The sequence below is a fragment of the Rhinolophus sinicus genome, linkage group LG06 (assembly GCF_036562045.2).
Source record: "Rhinolophus sinicus isolate RSC01 linkage group LG06, ASM3656204v1, whole genome shotgun sequence".
Taxonomy (NCBI): Eukaryota; Metazoa; Chordata; class Mammalia; order Chiroptera; family Rhinolophidae; genus Rhinolophus; species Rhinolophus sinicus.
This window is the reverse complement of record NC_133756.1, coordinates 29,863,718-29,886,922: the sequence shown is the minus strand read 5'-3', so window position 1 is coordinate 29,886,922 and position 23,205 is coordinate 29,863,718. Positions and strand designations below refer to the sequence as shown.

Below are 23,205 nucleotides of genomic sequence, written 5' to 3'. Positions count from 1 at the left end.
GGACCAAAAAAGGTATTAAAATATTGTCTATAAAATGGGTATTTTTTTTCCCCTCTGGAAGAAACCATGGTTCACATCTGCAGCCTTAGAGGAATAATGCTACTTTTAACCATCGTTTAATGATGTTCCCCTCTATGGCCATCACTGCTCAGAAATCATACAGACACATCTTCTACACAGTAGATAACTTTCTCAGCAGGAAGGCCACGCTAATGAGTGATGATACTGTGGGGTAATAAAACACACAGTCCAATGCTATGCAAACCCAAACTACATTCAACTCTGAAAAACGCATGTAGGTGTATTAAGTTACTGATTTGTGATGTCTATTGCAGTTAGAATTTTTTAAAAAGGTGTTGGGTTAAAACTATTAAAGTGTATCTCACATTGAGCAAAGTTGATAAGCTCCAAAGTATATTTATATAAAGGGATGAGTGTCTTAGAACATGATTGATTCTTTTCTGTCCCAAATCCTTTGTGATCAAATTCTTTAAAAACCAAGTTTCCCTATCATATTTCAATTAGAATGTGATTTGAAAAAACAAAACAAAAAAAGGCAGTGAAGTAGTATGGAAGAAGGACCCAGGCGTGGAGAGTTAGAGGAGTTACATTTCTGACAGCTCTGTAGGTAGCCAATTTTGTAAGTGGTTCTACCTGACCCATTTAGTTTATGACTCTTAGCATTATCAGTAAAGCAGAGTTGAACTACTACAGTCATTTCGGCTCTAAAATTTTAGACCACTATGAACCTATATATTATGTCCAGTGCAGCCCCATTGTGTTACAGTGATGCTTAGGCCCTGTTTAGGAATAAGAACTCCTTCTAAATGGCAGATCAGAAGAATCCCAACTCTCACAGGCTGAGAGAGATAAGACAGATATGGAGATGGGGTCAGACTCTGCATTAGTTATCTTTTGTTACAAAATTTAGAGGCTTAAAACAAAAACTACCAATAATTTGTTCATAATTCTGTGGGTTGGCAATTTGGGCTGGGCTCAGGTAGGCAGTTCTTCTGCTTTCTGTTGTGTCAGTTGGGCTTTCACATGAGTGTGCAGTCAGGTTGGCTGGGGCCTCAGGTGGCATGGCTGGGCTCCCCTCCCTCCATGGGTTTTCTCTACATGGTGGGTCACCCTCCAGGAGGCCAGTCCAGGCTTGTTTGTAAGGTGGTAGTATTTCAGGAGGACAAAGGCAAAGCTCAAGGCCAAGGCTTGAAAGTCACACAATGCCACTTTGGTCATAGCAAGTCAGTGGGCCAGCTCAAATTCAAAGAATCTGGGAAGAGTGGCATAGAATTTATGGTCAACTTTAATCTATTAATACTACAGAGTCTATCAAGTCTGCCAGAGGAATTTTCTAGCCTGTAAACAGTGGAAGGCAGCAATGTATGATGGGAAGAGTCCTAGCTATGGCCACATAAACTTATGTTCAGATTTTAGCTCTGCCACTTAACCATGGCTTTGTGATATTTCTATTAAATTACTTAACTTCTCTGAACAAGTCTTTCTTTCTCTGTAGCATGGAACTAATAAATCCTTGTAGGATTTGAGGATGAAATAAGATTATGTATGAATGTCAAGAAAGTGTCAGCCAAATAGATGTTAAATAATTGCTAATGAGGGGTCCCAACACAAATATATCTAAGGTTTAAGGGGGTATATCTGGTACATAAAGGAATACATATACGTCAGAGTGGTCAAAATTCATGACTCTAAGGATGAATGACAACAGTCGTGGTCCATATTTTAATTTCTAATTTTCCTGTTGTCATGGTGATCCCAGAGTTTAATTAATTGCTTCTTTTCAAAATTATGCTACAAGGATATTTTAGGTTCTTCTTTCCCAAGTCATGAACCGTTCGGGGCTAAGTCCAAGGAACCATTTGAATGCTATAAGCTCTAAACCACACTAGAAGAGTTGTGTTCCTACATATTTTGACTTTTCTGTTCTAGTTAAGTACAATCATCATTGTTCGTGGATTCTATATTTGTGAATTTACCCGTCCCAAAATTACTGCTGTTGGTGCTTTTGCAGTCATTTGTGGACACGCCGTAGAGTTGTGAAAGTTGTGAAAACTGAGTAGCCAGATTCACTCATTCCCAACTGCAGTGGAACAAGGTGACATTTAGCTTCTTGTTTCAGCTCTCGTACTATAAACAAGCATCCTTTTGTGGTCTTTTTAGTGCCAGGTGTTTTGCATTTTGTGCTTTTTGTTTGTGATTTTCCTGTTGAAAATGGCCCCCAACCACAGGGATGAAGTGCTGTCTAGTGTTCCTAAGCCCTAGACGGCTGTAATGTGCCTTGCGGAGAAAATACACGTGCTAGCTAACCTTTGTTTGGTTGTGAGTTATAGTGACTTTAGCCATGAGTTCAATGACAGTGAATCAACAATATATATTAAATACAGTATCTTTAAACAGAAACACACATAAAACAAGGTCATGTAGTAATTGGCTGTTGAAAATGCTGTGATCAGAGGTTTGGAGGAATCTCTGTATTTCTCCTAGAAGCAGTGGTTCAATAGTCACTAACTCAGTGTTTGCTGCAATTTTATAGGACATAATTATTACGAATACCGAGCACTGACTATACTTCCTACTGGTGGTTTTCACTAGTGATGCTTCATTACAATAAAACTGGGAAGCCCAGTGTGAAAGATGATAAAGGTGGAAATACAGACAAATGCCATCTATAATGGAGATGGCAGGGCTCATGTCCACAATGGCAATTCTCCGTTGTCCTTGCCACCGTGGGGGCAGTGGGTCGATTAACCTAAGAATGGAAAACTTAATGCATTTTTCTTATGCTATGGCTTATGTTGTTATGCTTATACCGTGTTTACCCCCGAAAATAAGACCTATCCGGACAATCAGCTCTAGTGCATCTTTTGGAACAAAAATTAATATAAGACCCAGTTTTATTTTACTATAATATTTTACTATAATAGAAGACCAGGTCTTATATTAATTTTTGCTCCAAAAGACGCATCAGAGCTGATTGTCTGGCTAGGTCTTATTTTTTGGGGGAATCATGGTACTCAATGTGTTTTGTGGATCTATATTTTTTGAACCTATTACAAAGGTAAAATGCAAAGATGAGTCAAGACAAGTTGGAAAGTTGCTAATCTTCCCCAACTTCAGACCCAAAACTTATCCCTTCTTTGATACAAAAGGTATTTGGCATTCCCTCACTGATCCATGAGAACCAAAAATTAAAAGGTTACTTAATTTCAGTATCTCATAAGAACACATAGAACCTGAGGCAAAATGTAGTCAATACATACCCTATGTCCTTTATTCTAAGATGATTTTTTTCTCATTTTATTTTAACAATTTTATAATTTGATGAGTCTTATCGTCAAGTGAACATTTACTGTACTGCTTTCCCACCATGGATACAATAAAAGATTATTGCTTTAGAAGAAATACAATATTTGTCAAATTGATGTAGTTTTGTTTGCCAGCTTCATAGGTTAAATAGATCATTATTTCTGTTCAGAAAACCTGAAGGGGCTGTAGCTATAAAAGGGAAGCCAGCAAGAGTCAAAGAAACTTACCTATTATACTTGGAATCATAGTTTTTAAAATCTAGATACTTTACTCTGTTAACTAATAAATTTGGGTTCACTACACAAATTTTCTCAGAATCTTAGAACATAGTTAGGACTTTACTTAATTCCCATAAAACTGCTACAAAAGCAACAAAGAGAGAGTCTATATGTCCTAGACTCAGTATGTCCATCTATTCAATATGCATGGGGGTATGAAGATATGCACTTACCAAACTTTCAAAGAGAAAGAAATGGATCACAATGTTCAGTATCTGTTATTTTTGCAATATTGAAAAATTCTCAGGTAATAAACTATACTACATCATAAGTAAGCATTAAATCAGCAATAGATATAGTGGTTCCTTAGACATGAAAGTAAGGATTAAATCATCAGTTACACAGGAAGTAATAATACCAATCTGTGTGTGTGTGTGTGCGCGCGCGCGCGCACGCGTGTGTGTTTTGCTTTAAAGCAATGGACTGTGTAAGGTATCCTAAAACTCACACTCAGGGATTGCAAACTCTTACATACTATTTACAGATAACTAAAATGTGAAATGAAAATCACAGCAATAAAACAGCTAATATAAGAATTGCTATGAATATATAAAAATGTTTCACATTTTAAGACTATGAAAAGCTTTCTCTTCTAAAGCTCAAAAAAACCCTATTTTATATTTATTTTAAATGGAGTTCCCTTGCCAAGTCTCATTTAACAAAAAGTTGATACTCATCAATATGAATATAATTTTTCATACTGAAATATAGATTTATTTTAAGGAAATGGGACAATATTTGCCTTATATTTTATAAGTCCCTATAGTTCCATCTGGTCCTTATTTATCTAAATTTTACTCAGCTTGCATAATATTTTTGCTTACAGTCATATTCTTTAAGATCAGAAATGCCCAAATCTGGAAATTCAGAGGTACTATTCGTTAACATTCTTTCAGTGTGATTCATAGACTTTTTGCAAACTCCACTTTGATTTTAAAATAAAACTAAGGTAATAAGATGTTTTGTGTAAAAATATATGACTTAAGCAATAACGATAAAAGGAGCCTGGCTTTGGGGGATTACAAGCCAAAGCAAACCACACTCCTTATGAAATAGACTGTGCAAAGTTCATTTGAAGGGGAATAGCAAAGTAAAACACTTAATCAAATGTAAAATAGCTTTCCATTCTGCTTACTTTAAAAACTATCTAGTGGTTTAAATTGCTGCAGTCCTACATTTAAATGGTCAAAAGCAGTAATAACTAAACAATAGCATGCAACATGGTGAAGGGTTAAATGAGGTTACTTCAGAACCTGACATAAAGTTATAGCTAAAGGACAGACACTCAATTTCTACATAAATGAACTCTGCTCCATAGTATCCAAATGGGGGAGTCCATCTACTTTGATGTTTCCTGCTAATAATGTATCTGACCTACAGAACTTCTGTTTCATAAGAATGAATTAAATTGGTATTAAATCAGGTGGTGAAAAAAGTACAGGTTTGAAAATTACAGAGAAATGACAAGATTCTGAATCCGACCTTCCCAGGCCTTTTTAATATGAAGAATATCTAAATTTTACAATCTATCCTGGGAACCCAATGACCTCATTACAATGGGATGGTACCAAGAACATAAAAACAAAACAAATGCCCTAGACTAATTGTTTTCTTCTTGGAAAGAGACAAGTTTATGTCTAGAACCAGAAGAGCAATAAAAGTATAGCAACTAGGGCTTAAATTTTTAAACTCACCTTTCCAAAAGTGATAATAATTACTAGCTTCCATAAAACTACAACAAAAAAACAATAACTAGGCCTTCTTTTCTAGTTAAAACATCTCAAGACTTTGAAGATTTAAGCAATCTGTGAAATGGGAATACAAAGAAAGAGAGAATGAATTATTTTTATCTGATCATCATTTTGTAAAAGAGAGTTATAAATGTAAATGTTCCTCCCGAATTAAAAATCAAAGCCTAATAATAACAATATCCTTGCAGAGTGGCTGCCTGTCTTTGTAAAAATATTTCTCGAGATTGGGCACTCACTGCCCCCAGGCAGTTCATTCCACCTTTGGTCAGTTGATGTTTAGAAAGTTCTTCCTTATAATCATGTGAAATCTGTTTTTCAATGAACTGTTCTTATCCTTCATCCACAAGAAGAGAACCTGACGTGTGCAGAAAGTCATCATTGTCCCTTCCAGTCTTCCCTTTTCCGGTCTGTTCAATTCTTCCTCAAATGATGTGGCTTCAACAATGTTCTTTCAACCACATAAGTATGCCCAGAAATGAACGGGATAGTTTAGCTACAGTTAAAACTGATCAGAGAAGCATTCCAGACAGATCTAACAGCATGTGCAAAGCCTTGTATCAGGTGGGAACAAGATTCATTAAAGGCACTGAATGAGGCCAGCATGGCTGGAACTCAGAGTGGTGCAATGAGGCTGGATAGAGTCTTATTTTGAAGTGAGCACGGCACTATATGGGGATACCAAAGTTACACATAAAAGGAAACAGGTCTGTTCTCCAGGAGCTCAGGGTCTGGTGGGTGAGATGGATAACTCCCTTTTACAGAAGAGGTCTGATGATACATAGTGGTAGTGCCAGAAAAGGGGCACAGCTAGTGTGGCTTTGGACTCAGATTGTCTGATTAAACCCCAAGTGGACCAAATGCCAGTATTATGTCTTTGGGGAAGTTACTTAACTTATCTGTGTCTCAGTTTCTTCATCTGTAAAATGGGGATTAACGCTAATATCTTTTCTGTAGGGTTGTTGTGAGGATGAAATGAGATGATACACATTCAATACACATTAAGAACAGCGTCTGAATTACTTTATAAAATTTCCATGCTAAAAACAAGTATCTAGTTATCTAGAAACAAAAATCATATTTCTCAGTGTATAGGTAACACACCAGACACTCAGATAAAGGGAGCTAAGAATCTATTTTACTAAGACTGTTTAATAATAATAATAATAATAATAATAATAACTGAACTCAGTATAGACAGGCACCAGGAAAAGTCCTTTATATTTTTTGTCTTAATTAAGCCAAATACAAACCTTAACAGGTGAGTTTTGTCATCACCTCTATTTTACAAATGAAGAAGCAGATTTAGGGGTTAAGTTGCTTGTCTAAGGCCCCACAGTTAAAGACCAGGGATTCTGATGCCATAGAATCCGCATCATTATTCTGCTATGTTGCCTGTTGGGTCTGATACAACACATAGTCTACAGTCTAGGGCCTCTGGCAATGGTACCCAGAGAAAGGAAAATGTGCAGAGTGAGGATCATGGAGAAACTGTCCTCTTTCTTTCTCCACTTCATTTGTTCAATCCCAAGAATAGTTCAGGTCTGCTAATGCCCTACGATAGAAGATTTATTCCTTAAATTTTCCTTCTCCTCTCTAGAATTCCCAAGGCTGATAATAAAATAACCCTAATGAATGACACTAAGGAGCTATATTTTACTTCTTCTGAGGACAATAGAGACTTTTAATCAGCAATCAAGAATTTCTGCGAAGGGGGCACTGAAGGATTAGGGAGAAGTTTAAGGAATATGGTGCAAGCATAGTGAGAGTCTTCAGTCTTTTATTTGGCAGAACATGCCAAGTCCTCTGAGCTGCAAGATTTCATGCAAATTACCCCTCCGGGACCAAAAAGAGGGACGGAGGGGGGAAACAGGATGAATGGATAGATGGATGGAAGGAAATAAAATATATGAATTAATACACTATCTCTTTTATGCAATATACCTTTTCTGGTTTCCTGGCTGTGTGTCCCCCTCAAATTCATATGTTGAAATCCTAATGCCGAATGTGATGGTATTAGGTGGTGGGGGCTGTTTAAAGGTGATTAAATCATGAGGGCAGAGCCCTCATGAATGGGATTAGTGAGTTTATAAAAACAGCTCTACAGAGCTCCCTTGCTCCTTTCACCATGTGAGGATACGAGAAGCCTCCAACGAAGAAGAGGGTCCTCAATCGACCATGCTGGCACCCTGCTCTTAGACTTCAGCCTCCAGATCTGGGAGACATAAATTTCTATTGTTTATAAGCCACCCAGTCTGTGGTATTTTGTTACAGCAGCCCAAATGGACTAAGACACTGGCTTATGAGAAACATAAAAACTAGCCTATATTAATTAAATCTATAAAGCACGTACTACAGCTCTACCTTTTCTACTTTCCAAAGGAAGTCCCATTTTAATAGTCCCTATTATTATTTTTCATTGGTTGATTCTCTATATTAGACCATAAACATTAAAGGCAGTGGAATCAACTTGAATGAATGTGTGAGTACTTTGAAGACAGGGTTTTTCACTCAATTTTGTATCCTCAGCACTAAGCAAGGGGCAGCCTTTGAGCAAACATATGCAACCTATCACAGGAGAGCCACATTCACGAAAAGCAGACCTGGGAGCACATCATAAGATTAAAACAACAGAGGCAGAAATCTGTCGTTGAGGATTGGGTCCAGGTGCGCTCATAAACCTTCCCAGAAGGCTACCCTCCTCATTATCGTGGTATTTTAAAAGGTCTGTTTAGATGACCTTCTGCAAGTACATTGGGATGCTAAGTGAGATCTCCCTCTGTGATCTCAGAAACCATCTGTCTTGGCTCCAGAGACACTATTTATAGCAGATAGGACTGATGTGGTGTCAAGACCAAGTCCCAGAGGCTCAATTCCTCTAAAGACAGCAAAAATATCTGTTGGACATACAACAAAGAGGGCATGGAAATCCTAATTGGGAGGATTGGAGCAGATGCTCATGAAGGGTCACCAGCACGCGGAACGTGCTCTTTCCCGGCACCAGAGCTGACGTAAGGATGCGTCACATAATCAAATGTGCAAGGGCAAGAGTAAAGGTACTCTTGACAGTGGGTCTCAATATGGTCCACAATTTCCTCTGGTATGCTCTCGTGTTGGTTTTCCAACTTCCTGCTGGCTGGACGCACTCCCAGGACCTGACTAGATGTGACCTGGAGTGTGAATTAGATTGCATGTTCCATGTCAAGATTTGGAGGGGGGGAAACACAGAATAAAGATTTCATGATGGTAAACAATGGTTTTATCTGTTAAAGCACCTTCCACCCCACGCTGTTCAGCCTCACCAAAACCACATGCCTACATAGTATAGTATCGTGAGTCAAACTTCTAGCTTTTGATGAGGTACCTGAGGTTAGGAAATAAAAGCTGTGTCTCATTTCTCATTTTTAAGTGGTGTGTATCCTTCCAAGGACAATGGGATTTACAGTCTCAAAAGGCAGAACTATATATTATGAACTTCAAGATTTTTTAAAATTTTATTTTTATTTTATTGGCTGCCTCACGTTGGCGAGAGAACCAGACAGAGTATAGTGTTTAGCAAGCAGCCTCACATCCAGGGTGTGGGAGGTAACATCGGACAATGGAAGCCCTCGAGCTGGCAGGCAGGAGCAGAAGCATATGCAATATTGAAGACCCAAGAGCAGTGTGGGCACACCTTCTTCAGGTTTTCTAACCAACCCACACAGAACAAAATATTAATAATAACAAAAGCAAAAAAAAAAAAAAAGCAGCTACCAAACTCATTCAGCTAGGCCAGACACGCTGATTAGTCTTCTGATTTCCAATGGGAAATCTAGTTCTGCCTTATTTTAAACAGTAGAGACTTAAATTTGCAATAAATCAATCAGAGGGTTCCTTTTTCTTTCTGAAAGAATTCAGTACAGAATTTCCTAAAAGTGTAATTTCTCTGGTTCATTTCAAACATAGTTTTATTTATAAAGATTTAATTATTTAACATCTCTTAGGGAAAATAAGAAAACTACTGTGTTTCCCCGAAAATAAGACCTAGCCAGACCATCAGCTCTAATGCATCTTTTGGAGTAAAAATTAATATTAGACCTGGTCTTATTTTACTATAAGACCTGGTCTCATATAATGTAATATAAGACTCAGTCTTATATTAATTTTTATTCTAAAAGATGCATTAGAGCTGATGGTCCAGCTAGGTCTTATTTTCGGGGCAATGGTAGGCCCGGAAGTGAGACACACCCAGTGTTCAGGATCAACCATCTTTTCGGAATATTACCCCAATGGCCTTAGTATAACAATTCCATTCATATAAAATTATCTACATCTAATAAAGTGTCTGATCCTCACCACAACCCAGGGAGTCAGGATTTTTAAGCTTAATGTGTGTGGAAACTGAGGCTTGGGGAAGGTGCATGTCATGTACAACTGCTTACTGCGTACTACTGACCACGCTAAGCATTGTATACAGGTCATATCTTTGTCTTCTAGCAGCTCTGTAAGGTATTACTATCCCCATTAATAGATCAGGAAATAGACTCTGAGAGGTTAAAGAACCTGCCCCCGCTGGTAAATGGTAGAGGAAATATGACGGAGAGCTAAAAGAGGAATGGTCAACCTTCAGCTCAGAGATCAGCCGAGAGAGGAGAAACCATGGAAGTAGGAGAAGCCAGGAAAGACATCCTTGGGCGGGGGGACTTGGAGGAGGTACAGAATCTTAATTTCTGGGGAAGAGGGAGGGAAGAGGGCAGGAAGAGAGCAATTTCAGGGCAAGGGACCAGAGTCTGAGAGGCTGGAATGCATATGCAGTTTGGGGAACAGTGGTCTGCTCTGGTGCATTGTTGATGGTGTGTTACTTCCTGCATATATTAGGAGCTGGATGGAGTGCTGGCCAAAGTATTTCCATGAACTGTACAAAGACCAGATCACATATAATTAGAAAGCATTATTAAAAATACAATAAAAAAATATAGCCTAGACCAAATCACTCTAAGGGAAACTTAAGGAAGAGTTTGCCTCTTTTCTCAATAATAAAAATTGAACAGATAGCATTCCAAGTCAGATGAGAACTATAGAAAAGTTCTGGGGCCTTCAGAAGGCAAAGACGCATGGTAGGGCTGAGAGCTAAAACTGGCTGTTGAGCTAGTGAAGTCCAGGTGTTCTCAGTTCCATCCATGCTGATGAAAAAACATCATACTGTACGCAGGAAGCCACACACGGCAGTTCCTGCCTGCACAGGCAAAGGGAGAATAATTTAGGAAATAAATTACCCTGAACTCTGGAAAAAAGTTTCAACCCATCTTTAATCAAGTTGAAGGAGATGAACTCCTTTAATAACTAAACACCAGTCTCTGAGCACTCTCAGGTGGTTCACTAGTAGGGTCAAACTGAACAACGGGATTCTCCAGGTCAGGCTGGAGAGTAGGACAGAGAAGGCCCATGACCAGGAAACACAGAGAAGGCATCAAGACCCAGGTTTCTATAGTATAGTCGTATGCTGTTTCTGAGTTGCCTAGTGCTTTAGGGGGTTGGTATTTGTTACGGAAAAATAGAAAGGGTCTCCCCATCCCTCAATAGTACTAACACAGAAACATTATATTACCACCAAAAATAGAAAGAATTATTTTACGGATCATGTCATACTTATTTTTATCTGTAAATCTGACACATTCAATTTATTCCTTACTAAATATAACAGGCAAAAGAAATATGAAAATATTCATTTAAAAACATGTTCACTAATAAGAGTGATTGTCTCTAGGGAGAGGCCCTGATTGGAGTTGGGGGTAGAGGTAGAGGGCAAGGTTAGGGCAAAAGGGTAGAAGCGGTATTTATTTTTCACTTTATATCCTTTTGTGTCAATTTAACTGTATAATGTGCACACATTGCCTATTCAAAATATATATGCATTGATTATCACATTTGGAGTAAATCAAAACACACGAAGTTTTACATTTTAATGGCACTACTGATTAGTGACAATCTAAAGGTACTAAATAATCAAAGATCTATCATCCAAGCCAAAACTAACATTCTACACCAATTTTTAAAAAAACATTTTGAGTGGATGTGACCATGGTCAGAATAAAGCAAAGCCTAAATTGTTGGGGTGGAATAAATGACATATACTTTTATCTAGCATTCCATTAAATAATAATTATTATGATAATAACAATAGTTCACACTTATATTTACACATTGTTATGTGTCAGGCACCATCCTAGAAACTGTTATAATATTTCTAAATGCTGCTGTGATGTTGCTGGTCTAATAAGCATTTACAAAAAATATTCACCATCCTAGATGGAGAAGATCCTGGTAAACATTAAACACTGAGAAAAAAATTGAAAGCTGGCCAGAATATGGATACGTATCCATTTATAATTATATTTTTTTCCCATACCATGAAAAAACCAACTATACCAAACAGTGACACATGGCCATAATGAGGCTCCAAACCAAGTGTGACAGCAGATATAGTTCACATCTAGAAACTTACCAAGGGTGTGTCTTTTCCTCCCACAATGCTGAGACCAAGCCCTGAACGTCCCTTGGATATTTCTATAATCATTTCCTGGCCAGGGACGATGGGACACGTGGCAGGGTCCACGGACAGAGGAGCCTGGAAACCACCTGGAGAAGGATTGAACACAAAATGACTGGCAAGTAGGAGGTGAAGCTCAGCTTGCACACTCCATACTTGGAGAGTGCATGGTTTTTATGTGTTTATCATTTCACTCTTTTCTTGCCAAGCAACATGAAGGAAAAAGCTGGGTCATTACTGCCCATTTACCCAGGCATGAAGAAACATGATATTCTTATGACACTTTTGAGATTAAAGCAATAACTACCACCCCCTTCCAAAATAATTTATTTTAGTTTGTAAATCTTTTAATCTTAAAATACACCATGAAAACTGGTATAGGAAAATTTAAGATGATTAAATAATTAAGCACACATAGACATGTTATAATGAGAATAAAGACTGGTTATGACAGAAGATTCTGAGTTATGTTATAAAACATTTATCAACAGTGCTTAAATCCTTCCAATTAGAATACATCATATGAATTAAGATTATAAAGTATTTAATCAATAAAGCAATGATGTAATTGAAAATAAAATATACCTAAAAATGATCCCAAATGTACACAGTGAAAAAAAATGTGTTATAAGCACAACACTCAAGAATTAATTGCTGACTCCATAACTGAAAAGCTTGTTAAAAATATTACTGCTGTTTTATAAAGATTTACTTTTTAAAACCATTGTTTTAGACTGGGTTTTTCTAAAAACTAGGAGAAGAGATTTACAGGCTAAGTAAAAATGTTTAATAGTACCCATTATCTAGCATAAATTCTACATATGTGCATTTTCCAGATGACTGAAACTAATCCACGGAAAAATAAAAAATTCAAAATGTTATTCTCAAGAAGCTATTATACAAATAATAGTCTCCCGAGAATGTAATTTTTTTTTATAACAAAGTTTGATTATCATGAGTACTGATTCTTACATGGAATATTATTTGGTAAAGGACTGATAATAGAGTGCCCCCTACTGGTGAGTTGCAGCAAATGTACAGGGGCCAAGTTGAGATCCACAAAGCTCTTTGAACCAAGGGCCAGAGGACTATGACCTGAGGGCTGAGAATGATTTTTACATTTTCAGAAGCTTGAAGAAAAAAAAACAAAACACATATTTCAAGACATGTGAAAATTATATGAAATTCAAATTTCAATGTCCATAAAAAAGCTGCATTGGAACACAGCCTCACTAATTCATTTGCATCTAGTCTAAGGCTGCTATCACACTACAACAGCACAGTTGAGTAGCTGCAACAGAGACCATATGGCCCGCAAGCCTTAAATATTTACTATCTGGCTCTTTACAGAAAAAGTTTGCCAATTCCTGGTAGAAAACAAAAGGAAACAGGCTCTAGGTAAGACTGGGGCGGTTCTGCTCTCGTTAAGCAATAATCATAGTCTTTGTGACAAAAGGGCACAGATTTTGGAGTGGCGCTGAAATAGATTTGAGTTCCCAAGAAGAAAATTAATAGGTGGGTGAAACTGAGGCTCACTCCTCATCAGTAAAATGCTGTAACCACCATCTAATAGGCTGTTAGAGGAACTAAATGTGTGTGAGGTACCCTGCCCAGGGTCTGGCATATTGTAGCATTCATGTAGTTGCTGTTCCTGTCCACATGGAATTTATTAATCTAATGGTCTCTTGGTTAAGAGTGAGAAATTTAGTGACACAAACTCAGTAACAATAAAAAATGCTATATTCGAAGTAAAATATTATAAACCTAATTTGTCTCTAGATCTTTTTGCAGCATATGTATTTCATACTTCACTTCCCATTAACTAACAATAAAAACAAGGTATACCAGTGGCACCGTTTCATGGATGCTTTAAAAAGTTTATCTTCCTTTTGTAAATGACCAGGTTAGTCTCTTGAGTGAAAAGAGAGTGAACACATAGTAAGAGATACTGGAGATGGCATTTCCTTTCCTCCTCCACTTATGTCTCACCCTAGCCAGTCCTGAGTTGGTCTCGGCTTGATTTCCCCCAGAGAATCCAGCCCAAAGCCTGATGCATACCAAGCCCCCAATAAATGATTCATAAGTAGATGACTGACTAAATAAAGTTTCCACAGATTAAATTATAGGATGATTAAGTTCTGTCATCAATGTATAAATGCGTGCTATATATATTATCAAAACTCAATTGGTCTACATTGTGGTTAGCAAACTTTTTTCAGTAAATGGTCAGGTGGTAAAATATTTGGGGCTTTATAAGGTATATAGTCTCTGTTGCAATTACTCAACTTTATCTTTATTGTGTAAAAGCAGCCAGAAACAATATGTAAACAAATGAGTATTCCAATAAAACTTTAAAATGTCCATAAATGATTTTCACATAATTTTCATTAAATATTATTTTGATTTTTTTTCGACCTTTGAAAAAATGGGAAAACCATTTTCAGTTTGCAGACCATATAAAAGTAGATGGTGGGCCAAATTTGACCCAGAGATCACAGTTTTCTGACCACATTCATCAGGTATTTTAGTAAAAATCCAGTGCTTTAGAATAATACCTGCTTGCTAAATTTTTTTGTAAGTTAATATTTATGAAAACATATGTAAAAGACAAATACCATAAGGTGTCAGGCCTACTAAATTCATGCAGTGTTATGCTTCGCCACTGGTGAGCATGGTGTTTTAAAGTATTGTTGTTGTTGTTATTTTTCTGTAACTGACTTATATTTCATAAAAGCAAAATGGAAATACTCATTATTCATTTTGAAGTTCTATTTTCAAATGCCAGTCATCATAACTCAAGCCAGGAATTCAAAGAGAGAAAGTGAATACCAATTTCTTTAAGCACTGAAAATTAACAGTCTTCAAATAGCTTACATCAACATATGCAAAGCTAACAATTTGGCTCAATATGCTTTTTAAGAAATATTACTCATGAAATAAACACAGTCTTTTGGAGAGATTAGAGAATAATTTGTAAGCTTCAGATTCAAATAGCATTTACCGAAGGCCTTTTTTTGTTCTAGTACTTTTATATTCAACAAGCATTAGGCAATCCCAATGATAGAGATGAAGAAAATGGTATAGGAAGTAAAATGACCTGCCCAAGTCTCAAAGCTAAAGAAGCAGAGGAGGGGTGTACAGAGCCAAGCTTTCTGACTCCTAGTCCAGTGCTCTTTTCAGGATCCCTCGCTTTTCTAAGGTTTGATGAGTCAATTCAATTCTGCTCATAAAAAGAAATCATACCATAGCCTGTGAAGTCTGCATCTGTTGAATGGTATGACGGGGTTGGTGCTAAAGGTATCTCTTGTGAACTGAAGGAGACTTTTGTCAAATATTTTTGTTGTTTCATCTGGCACACAGCCTAAAAAAGGAAGAAAAATTTGGTGAATGGCAACGAGAAGACTTTAAAATTGCTGTGCTGTTACCAAAACAGTGGTGTACTCCAATAATGCCTTTTAAGAACTTAGAGTGGGAGAGGAAACAAGAGGAAGTTAGGATGATTTGTGTCCCATTCCCCATGCTTCCTCTTGAGCTTTACATCTAAAATGTTATGGTGAAGAATGGATCACGGAAGGGAAGAAGGAATAAAGCTGAAGAGATTCTATCATTGTGGTCAGATATGAAGCTGAGGCTGGGAAGCAAAACAAACATTTTTACAATTTCTACTCGTTCTGATGAAATCAACGCAAAGTTTGTAAATTTGTGCTGTGCCCATTGAAAAAGAATCTATGCTGCAGATGTTCTGAGCAAACAACACTGTCCATCTCTCCTGGACACATTCACAATAGTCCATGATGCATCAGGGACGTTAATTGAGCAACATGAGAGGTGGGAAGGAACGACAAACATCTACTGAAGGCCTACTAAGTGTTGGCTACACCAATTACAATTAACTCAACTAAAAGAACAGTACCTTGTTCACCTTTGGTTCCCAGTACTTGCAACACAGTAGGGCCTCCATAAATGTTTGATGAATGAATGAATGAGTGAGCGAATAAGTGCATAGAGAGAGCAAAATTGAAGGCATGGAAATTCAGAGCAGGAAATGAATTTGTAATTCAATAAAGGTACAGAGACCTTTGCTATGGGAGCATCAGAAAATTAACTTGTAATTCTGGATTTTTGTTGATGGTATCTCCAATGATTAGTATTAGAAAACTAAGAAATACCAAAAGGACTCCATGCTCGCATAACAGGCAGTTAATAAATATAGATAGTGACCTGACCTGCCTTCTGGATCTGTAGTTAGCGAGGGAGCCCAGCCCCAGCTGGAAGATTCTGGTGGAGGCAGTGAAGCACCAGGCTGTCCCTGGAGCCTAGAAATAGGATCAAGGTAAATGCTCCAGAACAATAACACCTCAAGATTCTGTCAGTGAAAGGTTGTGCCTCAGTACAAGGCATTGTATCATATGTAACAACTAAAACAGTGCCACCTATTGTACATCTGTATTGTGCTTTCCAGTTTTCAAAAACATTTTACATCCATGAATTCATTTAATCATGAGAACAACCTTGGAAGTTAGATGATATTACTCTCTTCTCCAGATCAAGAAACAAGACACAAACGGTAAGTGATATATTTGAAATCACACAGCTAATTAGAGGAAGAGGTAGGACTAAAAGTTGGTAGTTGAAGAATGCTACAAGTTTAAAATGTTTATCAAGCAGCTGCTAGGCAATAATTGAACAGATGTTCACTTTTTTCCTGTAGTTTTTCTATCACCATCTTTTAATAATGACTGTATACTTATAAAAAGACTTACTGAAATACGTATTTTCGGTAATTTTAAAAAGAGAGAAGTGGAAGAACACTGAGTAATGGAACCACCTAGATGTCTGATTACTCTACAAGGATCAACTTTCCCAGCCTCCTTGACGCTGGATGTGTCCACAGACTAAGTCCTGGTCAATAGGATATAAACAGATATGAATGGTATAATTTTCAGATCATTCTCTTAAGGAGAAGGATCCTGCCTTCCCCTTCTCCCTTGCTGGAAAGTGGATGGGATGTTAATAATTGGAGCAGCCATCTTAGACCAAAAAATGGATGCCATGTTTTGAGGATGATAGAGTAATTAAATTAAAGAATGGCATAGTAGTCAGATAAGAAGTGCTTGGGTCTGTGACATCATGGAGACACCATATCACCCTCAAACAGATTACACTTAGACTGTTAAGTAAAAGAGAAACTTCTCGCAGTGATTGAGCCTAACCTGAACTCATCCAGTACTCATGTCCAACTTCAGTGTTCTATCATCTCAAGAAAGAACATCAATAACAAAGGTGAATGCAAGATACAGAGTTCAATTATGAAAAAAACATGTGAATTTTAAAACGGGAAAGCACAAGAGACAGCAATTACTATAGTATGACTTTTATAATAGCAGGGAATGTTTGTTCCTCATCTTTATATTCCAGTTCCATGTAGCATCCCATTTCCTTGTGCGTAGTAGGTTTCCAACAGATACGGGTAGAATTTAACTCAATTAAAAAATAAGGGAACAGTGCATGGAAACCAAGGGAAATATGCAAACAAGTATATTATAGAGGCAGACCCTCTTGTTGGTAGGTGTGGTGATGGATGAACCATGTGCTCCCATGACTCACCCACTGACACAAAACCAACCTACTAAGTATGAAAGGGAAGAAAGATTGGATTTGCTGTTGAATGTTATTATATTTGAATATAAGAGTTGGAATGGACTTTGTAAGTCATCCAACCTAACTAAACCAGTAGTTCTCAACCCTATCCTCCTAATAGGAACTGCTTGGGGGCCTTTAAAATTTATGAATGCTGGCACCTCATCCGAGACCAAATAAACGGGCACCTAGGCACGTGGAGCCCAGGCATATTTCATGTTTGGTTTTTGTTGAGAGACCTCCCTCCCTCCCTCCCTCCCTCCCTCCCTCCCTCCCTCCCTCCCTCCTCCCTCCCTCCCTCCCTCCCTCCCTCCCTCCCTCCCTCTTTGCCTCCCTCCCTCCCTTCCTTTTTGATTGTTGTGAAAACTATCTGGAGAGAGACTTATTTCTTAAACCATGGATTCTTAACCAAGAAAAAATGGGTTTCTAAGAGATCCACAGAAAGAATTTAGAGAACTATAAAACCTCTGTGGCTGTATCAAAATTATACTTATCAGTGTTTTTCTGGGGAAAGGGTCTACACTTCATCAGGTCTTCACGATAGGGGAAAAAATTACTACTCAAAAGAAGATATGAATTGCTAAGTTTGCTGGTACCCACAGGCAAGTCACTTAATCTCCTTACACCTAAACTTTGTCATTTGAACAACTTAGGAGTTCAATTAATAATAGCTATTCATGTTTTTATGTCCTTTGATAACATATTAATAAACGAACAGACAGCTTCTGATTGAAAACCTTCAGGGATGGAAAATTCCATTTCTATAAGGAAGCTTATTCCATCTTGGCACAGCCGAATGTTTCTTCATAATGAGCTGACACAGCCTCCCTGCAGGTGTTGCCCTCTGATCTCTGGGCCATTTCTCTTTTGCAGCCACAGAAAAGGCTTATAATCACTTTCCCAAAGGGTAAGGCTTTAAGAGCCATTTTTTAGCAAGGAAAGAAAGGCCAGATGATGTTTAGGAGTTGCCCCAGCTCTAACATTTTATAGTTATGTTTGATATATGTCTTGAGATAGGTAGCAGTATTTAAAGTCTCAACACATAGATAGGATTTGCAAATATAATACATTATATAAGTAAAAAATCTGTTTTTCAACTTTAAAAAAACTGCTTACAGGTTTTCAGTTGAACAGAATTTGGTTATTTTTAAGTTTCTCTCTACACCTATTTGTTTTTGTTTAGGTCTTTAGCATATAATTTTAGACACTTTTCAAAGGTAAGAGACTTTTCTTTGGTAAGGTTTGAAATAGCTTATATTTTCTGTAAGCTCTAGTAATCAATAGTTCCTTAAACATAAAAATAGTTGATATAGTAATACTAAATTTTAGTAGCACAAAAGTATAAACTAGCACATAGAAATGAGAATCAGGACTTAAAAAAAACACAAGAAAAAACCCAATAGCCACAAAAGAACAAAAATTTGACAGACAGAAGTTTACAGTTTTTTAAGAGAAGTTGAAACTCAAAATAAAGAAACACTAACGTTTATCAAAGTACAAGTTCTCCCATTATGTTTTTTTTTATTTATGACATTATGTAAAGCATAGTGCTCTCAGAATTTACGTGCAAGTGGGTTTTCAGGGATGCCTCATTTTTAAACACTTGATTAGGGTGTTGGTACTGGATATGTACAGAGGATATTTCCACACACTTTGCACAGAATTGGTGATACTGCTGTGGGTTGACTTTAGGTTGTAAGACATACTATAACCTCCTGCCAAATAATAAAGGATCCAATTACATTGCAATCACCTTATTTTCTTCTGGAACCTATTTATAATGCACATCATTCCAACAGAGCAAAACCTAACGTGCAAGTTACATACGTCATCAGTTGGGCACTCCAGTGCCTTCTGCTGATCTGCCACCACACCTTGACCAACCACCTGGGAGGTATCTTCCTGAAATGTGAAAGATACAACCAGTTAGTGGCTTTGTAGGGTTCAAGCGCACTCTCTGACTTTAGCAGTCAAGCACGATTTAACAGGGCTTGGATCTCCTACAAAAATGACCAACACACCAGGCATGAAAGTTCTATTCCTCCATCTGGACTAACTCTCAGAAATGAACACAAGCTTGTTATTTCCAAATGCTTTTTTGGCCCTTTCAGATCTGTGAGGCTTTAATCCTATCAGATATCCTTTGACAGTCATTTTGGCCAGTTTTTTCTCCTTCTGTCACACCAGTAATTCCTGTCTCTGTATTTATACTCAATATTAAGTCATTTCAGGGGTCAAATCTTGAAATTAGAATTCTTGCCCCTTAAGATATTCAATTAGAGGCAAAAAGTACACTCTCTAAAGACACTGGAAGATACAAAGATGAGTTAGCCCTGCACCCCATGGAGAAGTGTAGCGTCCAGACTTAGGAGAGAAGTAAACTACCAAAACACACGGGAAACCGAGGGATAGCTAAAGGGAAGTTAATTGAAATAAATGATGACAGTGACAAATTGACCAGAATGCTTATGTCTGCCTCCCACCATATTCAATCCTATTTTACAGGTAAATTTATAGGGGAAACTATCACCTGATGGTTTACTCTAAGGCATGAACGCCTGTATTTGGCTTGGACAGAGCAGGGAACATGGAGAGAGACTGATTTGGATAGCAGAAAGGATGGGTTTACTCTGGCCCTTCTTAAATGTCTGAGAGACACCCAAGTGGCAGGTCTAGTACACAGTCAGCAGGTAGGTAAGCTATTTGGAGATGAGAAGTATAACTTGTACAGCGGAGTGTGAGGAGTCTATCACCCTAGTTCCTTGACTTAAAAGTTCTGCAACCCTGAGCAGGTTATCTGACCTCTCCGAGTCTCAGTTTCCTTATCTATAAAATGGGAAAAGATGAGTAGATAGACTTTAGGGATGTTGAAAGGATTAAATGGAGCAATACATGAAAAGCTCTTCATATGGTACCTGGCAAATAACAGATATTTAATAAAGATGCTAATGATGATAGTAAATAGAATCAACCTATGACAAACCAATGTTCCTAACTCTATAGGATCAGTGAAAACAATTACCTGGATAGGATACTTTCTCCTTTGGAGAATGATGCTGTACTGACACCCCCTATCCCACCCCCATCCTGGTTTCCTTTTTGGACTATTGGCATACCGTTTTTTCAACAACAGGCTCCCATCAGATTTGTAACAATACAGTAGATAATGATCAGGTTATTCCCTGCCATGCATTATTACTAGGTTAGGTTACAATCTCATCCTGTTTCATCAATTCCCTATGGGTTTACAACCTGAGAGATTTAACCCCATCATGTAATATCCTGAGACTGCAGCCTAGGACCCCTGGATAATTGTGACCACCCTTAGCTGTCGACTCGAAACTTATTTTTTAGGACCAGAACCATGTCTCAATTGGATTCCCTCTTATTTTCCCCAAATGGCAGAAAGATCCTAGAAATCTTCTCCCCCACCTCTGGCCTTAAAAAAAACATAAACAAAAAACTTTGTTCCTAAACAGATTATAGGACATAAAATTAATTTTAAAATTGCCTCATCCCCTAATTCTTCCCTGAGCCCCTGGGTGGTGCGCCCTCCACAAATGACCAATGTATTTTATCACTACTTTTTAAACATTATATTGTATTTTTAAAAATTTTATGTGTCTGTCTCCCGTATACTAATATGATTGACTTTTGTTTTTTTTTCGTCTTATTTGTTTCTTCAATATATAGTAGAATAAAACAGGAGCTTGATAAAGGGCTAGTGCTATATAAAATAAAGTTTGGGAACTTAAATCTTCAATGCACCTAGGAGATTTCAGAGCCAGGCATGAAAAAAAGGACACTGGGTGAAGCTGATCCTGTGGCCTCCTCTTTAAAGGATCAAAAGTTGAAAAGAGAGAAGACCTGAGAAGGTCAATAAATGGTGCTCATGGGACTTTTTAGAATAAAAGTTTTAAACTGCCTTATCCATGGAAACTGTTGGTTTTATTCCTTCCAGTGTGGATCAAATGGCCTTCAGAAGAGCAAAAGTGCCTCTGTTTGGAAATGATATTGCAGGTTGGCAATTCTACTTGGCTTATACCCAGATTAACCAGCAGTGGCACAAAGGAGTTGACTTCCCCAGCTAAGGACCCAATTTGCATAAAACAGAGAGACATCACTAATTTGGTTAAACGTGTCCTCATCACTTGTACTTGTAAGTAAAAGGAAAGGGCTCTGGAATAGTAGCCAGAAAAATTTGGGTTCAGATTGGTTCTACTACTTGTGATAGTAGTGCTTGAAAACCTCCATCTTTTGCAATAGTAAGAATGCAATAACAGCTACCTGAACAAGGGGTTGTAAGCAAAGGTGAATTCAGCATATGCTTACTGAGCATCTCCTCGGGGCCAGCAGTGAATAAGACTAACAGCGACTTGAACTTACGGCACTTACATGTCTGGTGAGACAGATATTAGAGAAAAAAATTATGAAAACTTTGAATTATAACTGAATGATGTATATATGTCAAGGGGTGTATCAAGTGCAGAGAACAGTTGCTTAGGAAGTGTTAATTTCCTTCCATTTCTCTTGTCCTCAAAAATGTGGAATGATGAGATGAGGAAATTAGAGCTCTGAAAAGCATCTGGTCCAACATACCCTTCCATTTTTTATGCTGGTTAAAACTTAAACCCCTGGGCTGAAGGACAGGGCTGGTACATGATGACAATGATAATCGCAATGGCAGCTACCATTTACTGGTAGGTTACAAATTTTAGATCTGGATGTAGACAGCAGACCTGTGTGTTAGGTACTATTATCATCCTCATTTTAGAATTGACGTCATTGAGGTACAGAGAGGCTAAAGTATTTGTTGAGCCAGAAATTAATCCAGACACCTCTTGCTCCAGAGCCCCTGCCCTTAACTGAGGAATAAACCACAAGGGAAAGGGAAAATGCTGCTGATTTCTTCTCAAACACACACAGGAGTTGTGGGACTCAGCCTCAACACAGTGACTCCATTTTAGATTCAGCGTTAGGTCAAGGGATGCCTGCTTATTTTGAGCCTGGGCAGGAAAAAAGTTTCATGGCACTAGCTACTGCAGTGACCTCGGGTGAGTCACTTTCCTTTGTGTTTAAACATAAATTTAGAAATCGCTAATCACCCAACTACTGCACCAAGGGAGCTCTTAGCTCCTTCAAAGCTGAGGTCCTGGGACATTTTAAAGTGTTGACTGTGCGCAGTGATCCCTAAGTAAGAAGACGGAGGAAGCAGTGCGGAAAGATCATCCCATTTTATGAAACAAACGGATCTGACACATTCTGTGTGTGTTGTGTTATAATCCTCAGCCAAGTGCTATGAGCTCCTGAGAGAAAATGTTTTGCAGGCCAGGCAAATTACTCTGATCAAGAGAAGCAGCTTCCAGTGGGTGGACATAAAAGGCAACACTGGGAATACTCTACATGGTCGATAATAATGGCAGCAGAGCAATGTTCAGCATATAATCACCAAAACTGGTTCACTTCTGCCCCAGAGCTGGGTAAGCAAAACGCTCTGTCTGGCCACAGTAATCGGTCCAAGGGTGGACAGCTGAATCATCCTGTGGGTTTCCCAAAGTGGACCCAAGGGAAGGAAGTCAGCTCCATTTCTGGCAGAGAAGCTTAGGAGTTTTTGGCAGCCATATTCCAACCATGCTGAGGAAGCAAGTCTGCAGCTGAAAAGAGTCAAACAGACATGCAGAGA

At 38.0% G+C, this 23,205-nt stretch overlaps 1 protein-coding gene across 8 annotated transcripts in view; it reads right to left on the bottom strand.

The window, feature by feature from the left end:
* The window catches only part of PATJ (PATJ crumbs cell polarity complex component), a 299,829-nt gene that overhangs the window by 45,439 nt on the left and 231,185 nt on the right, over positions 1-23,205 (bottom strand). For 5 of the 8 annotated variants that reach the window (XM_074334813.1, XM_074334815.1, XM_074334817.1 and 2 more), the window contains 4 exons: positions 19,350-19,424; positions 16,109-16,198; positions 15,126-15,243; positions 11,838-11,971 (listed from right to left, as the gene is read on the bottom strand). In XM_074334813.1, coding sequence (XP_074190914.1) covers positions 11,838-11,971; positions 15,126-15,243; positions 16,109-16,198; positions 19,350-19,424 — 417 coding nt within the window. The remainder of the gene's footprint in view (positions 1-11,837; positions 11,972-15,125; positions 15,244-16,108; positions 16,199-19,349; positions 19,425-23,205) is intronic. The other 3 variants (XM_019731220.2, XM_074334816.1, XM_074334818.1) reach the window with 1 other exon arrangement.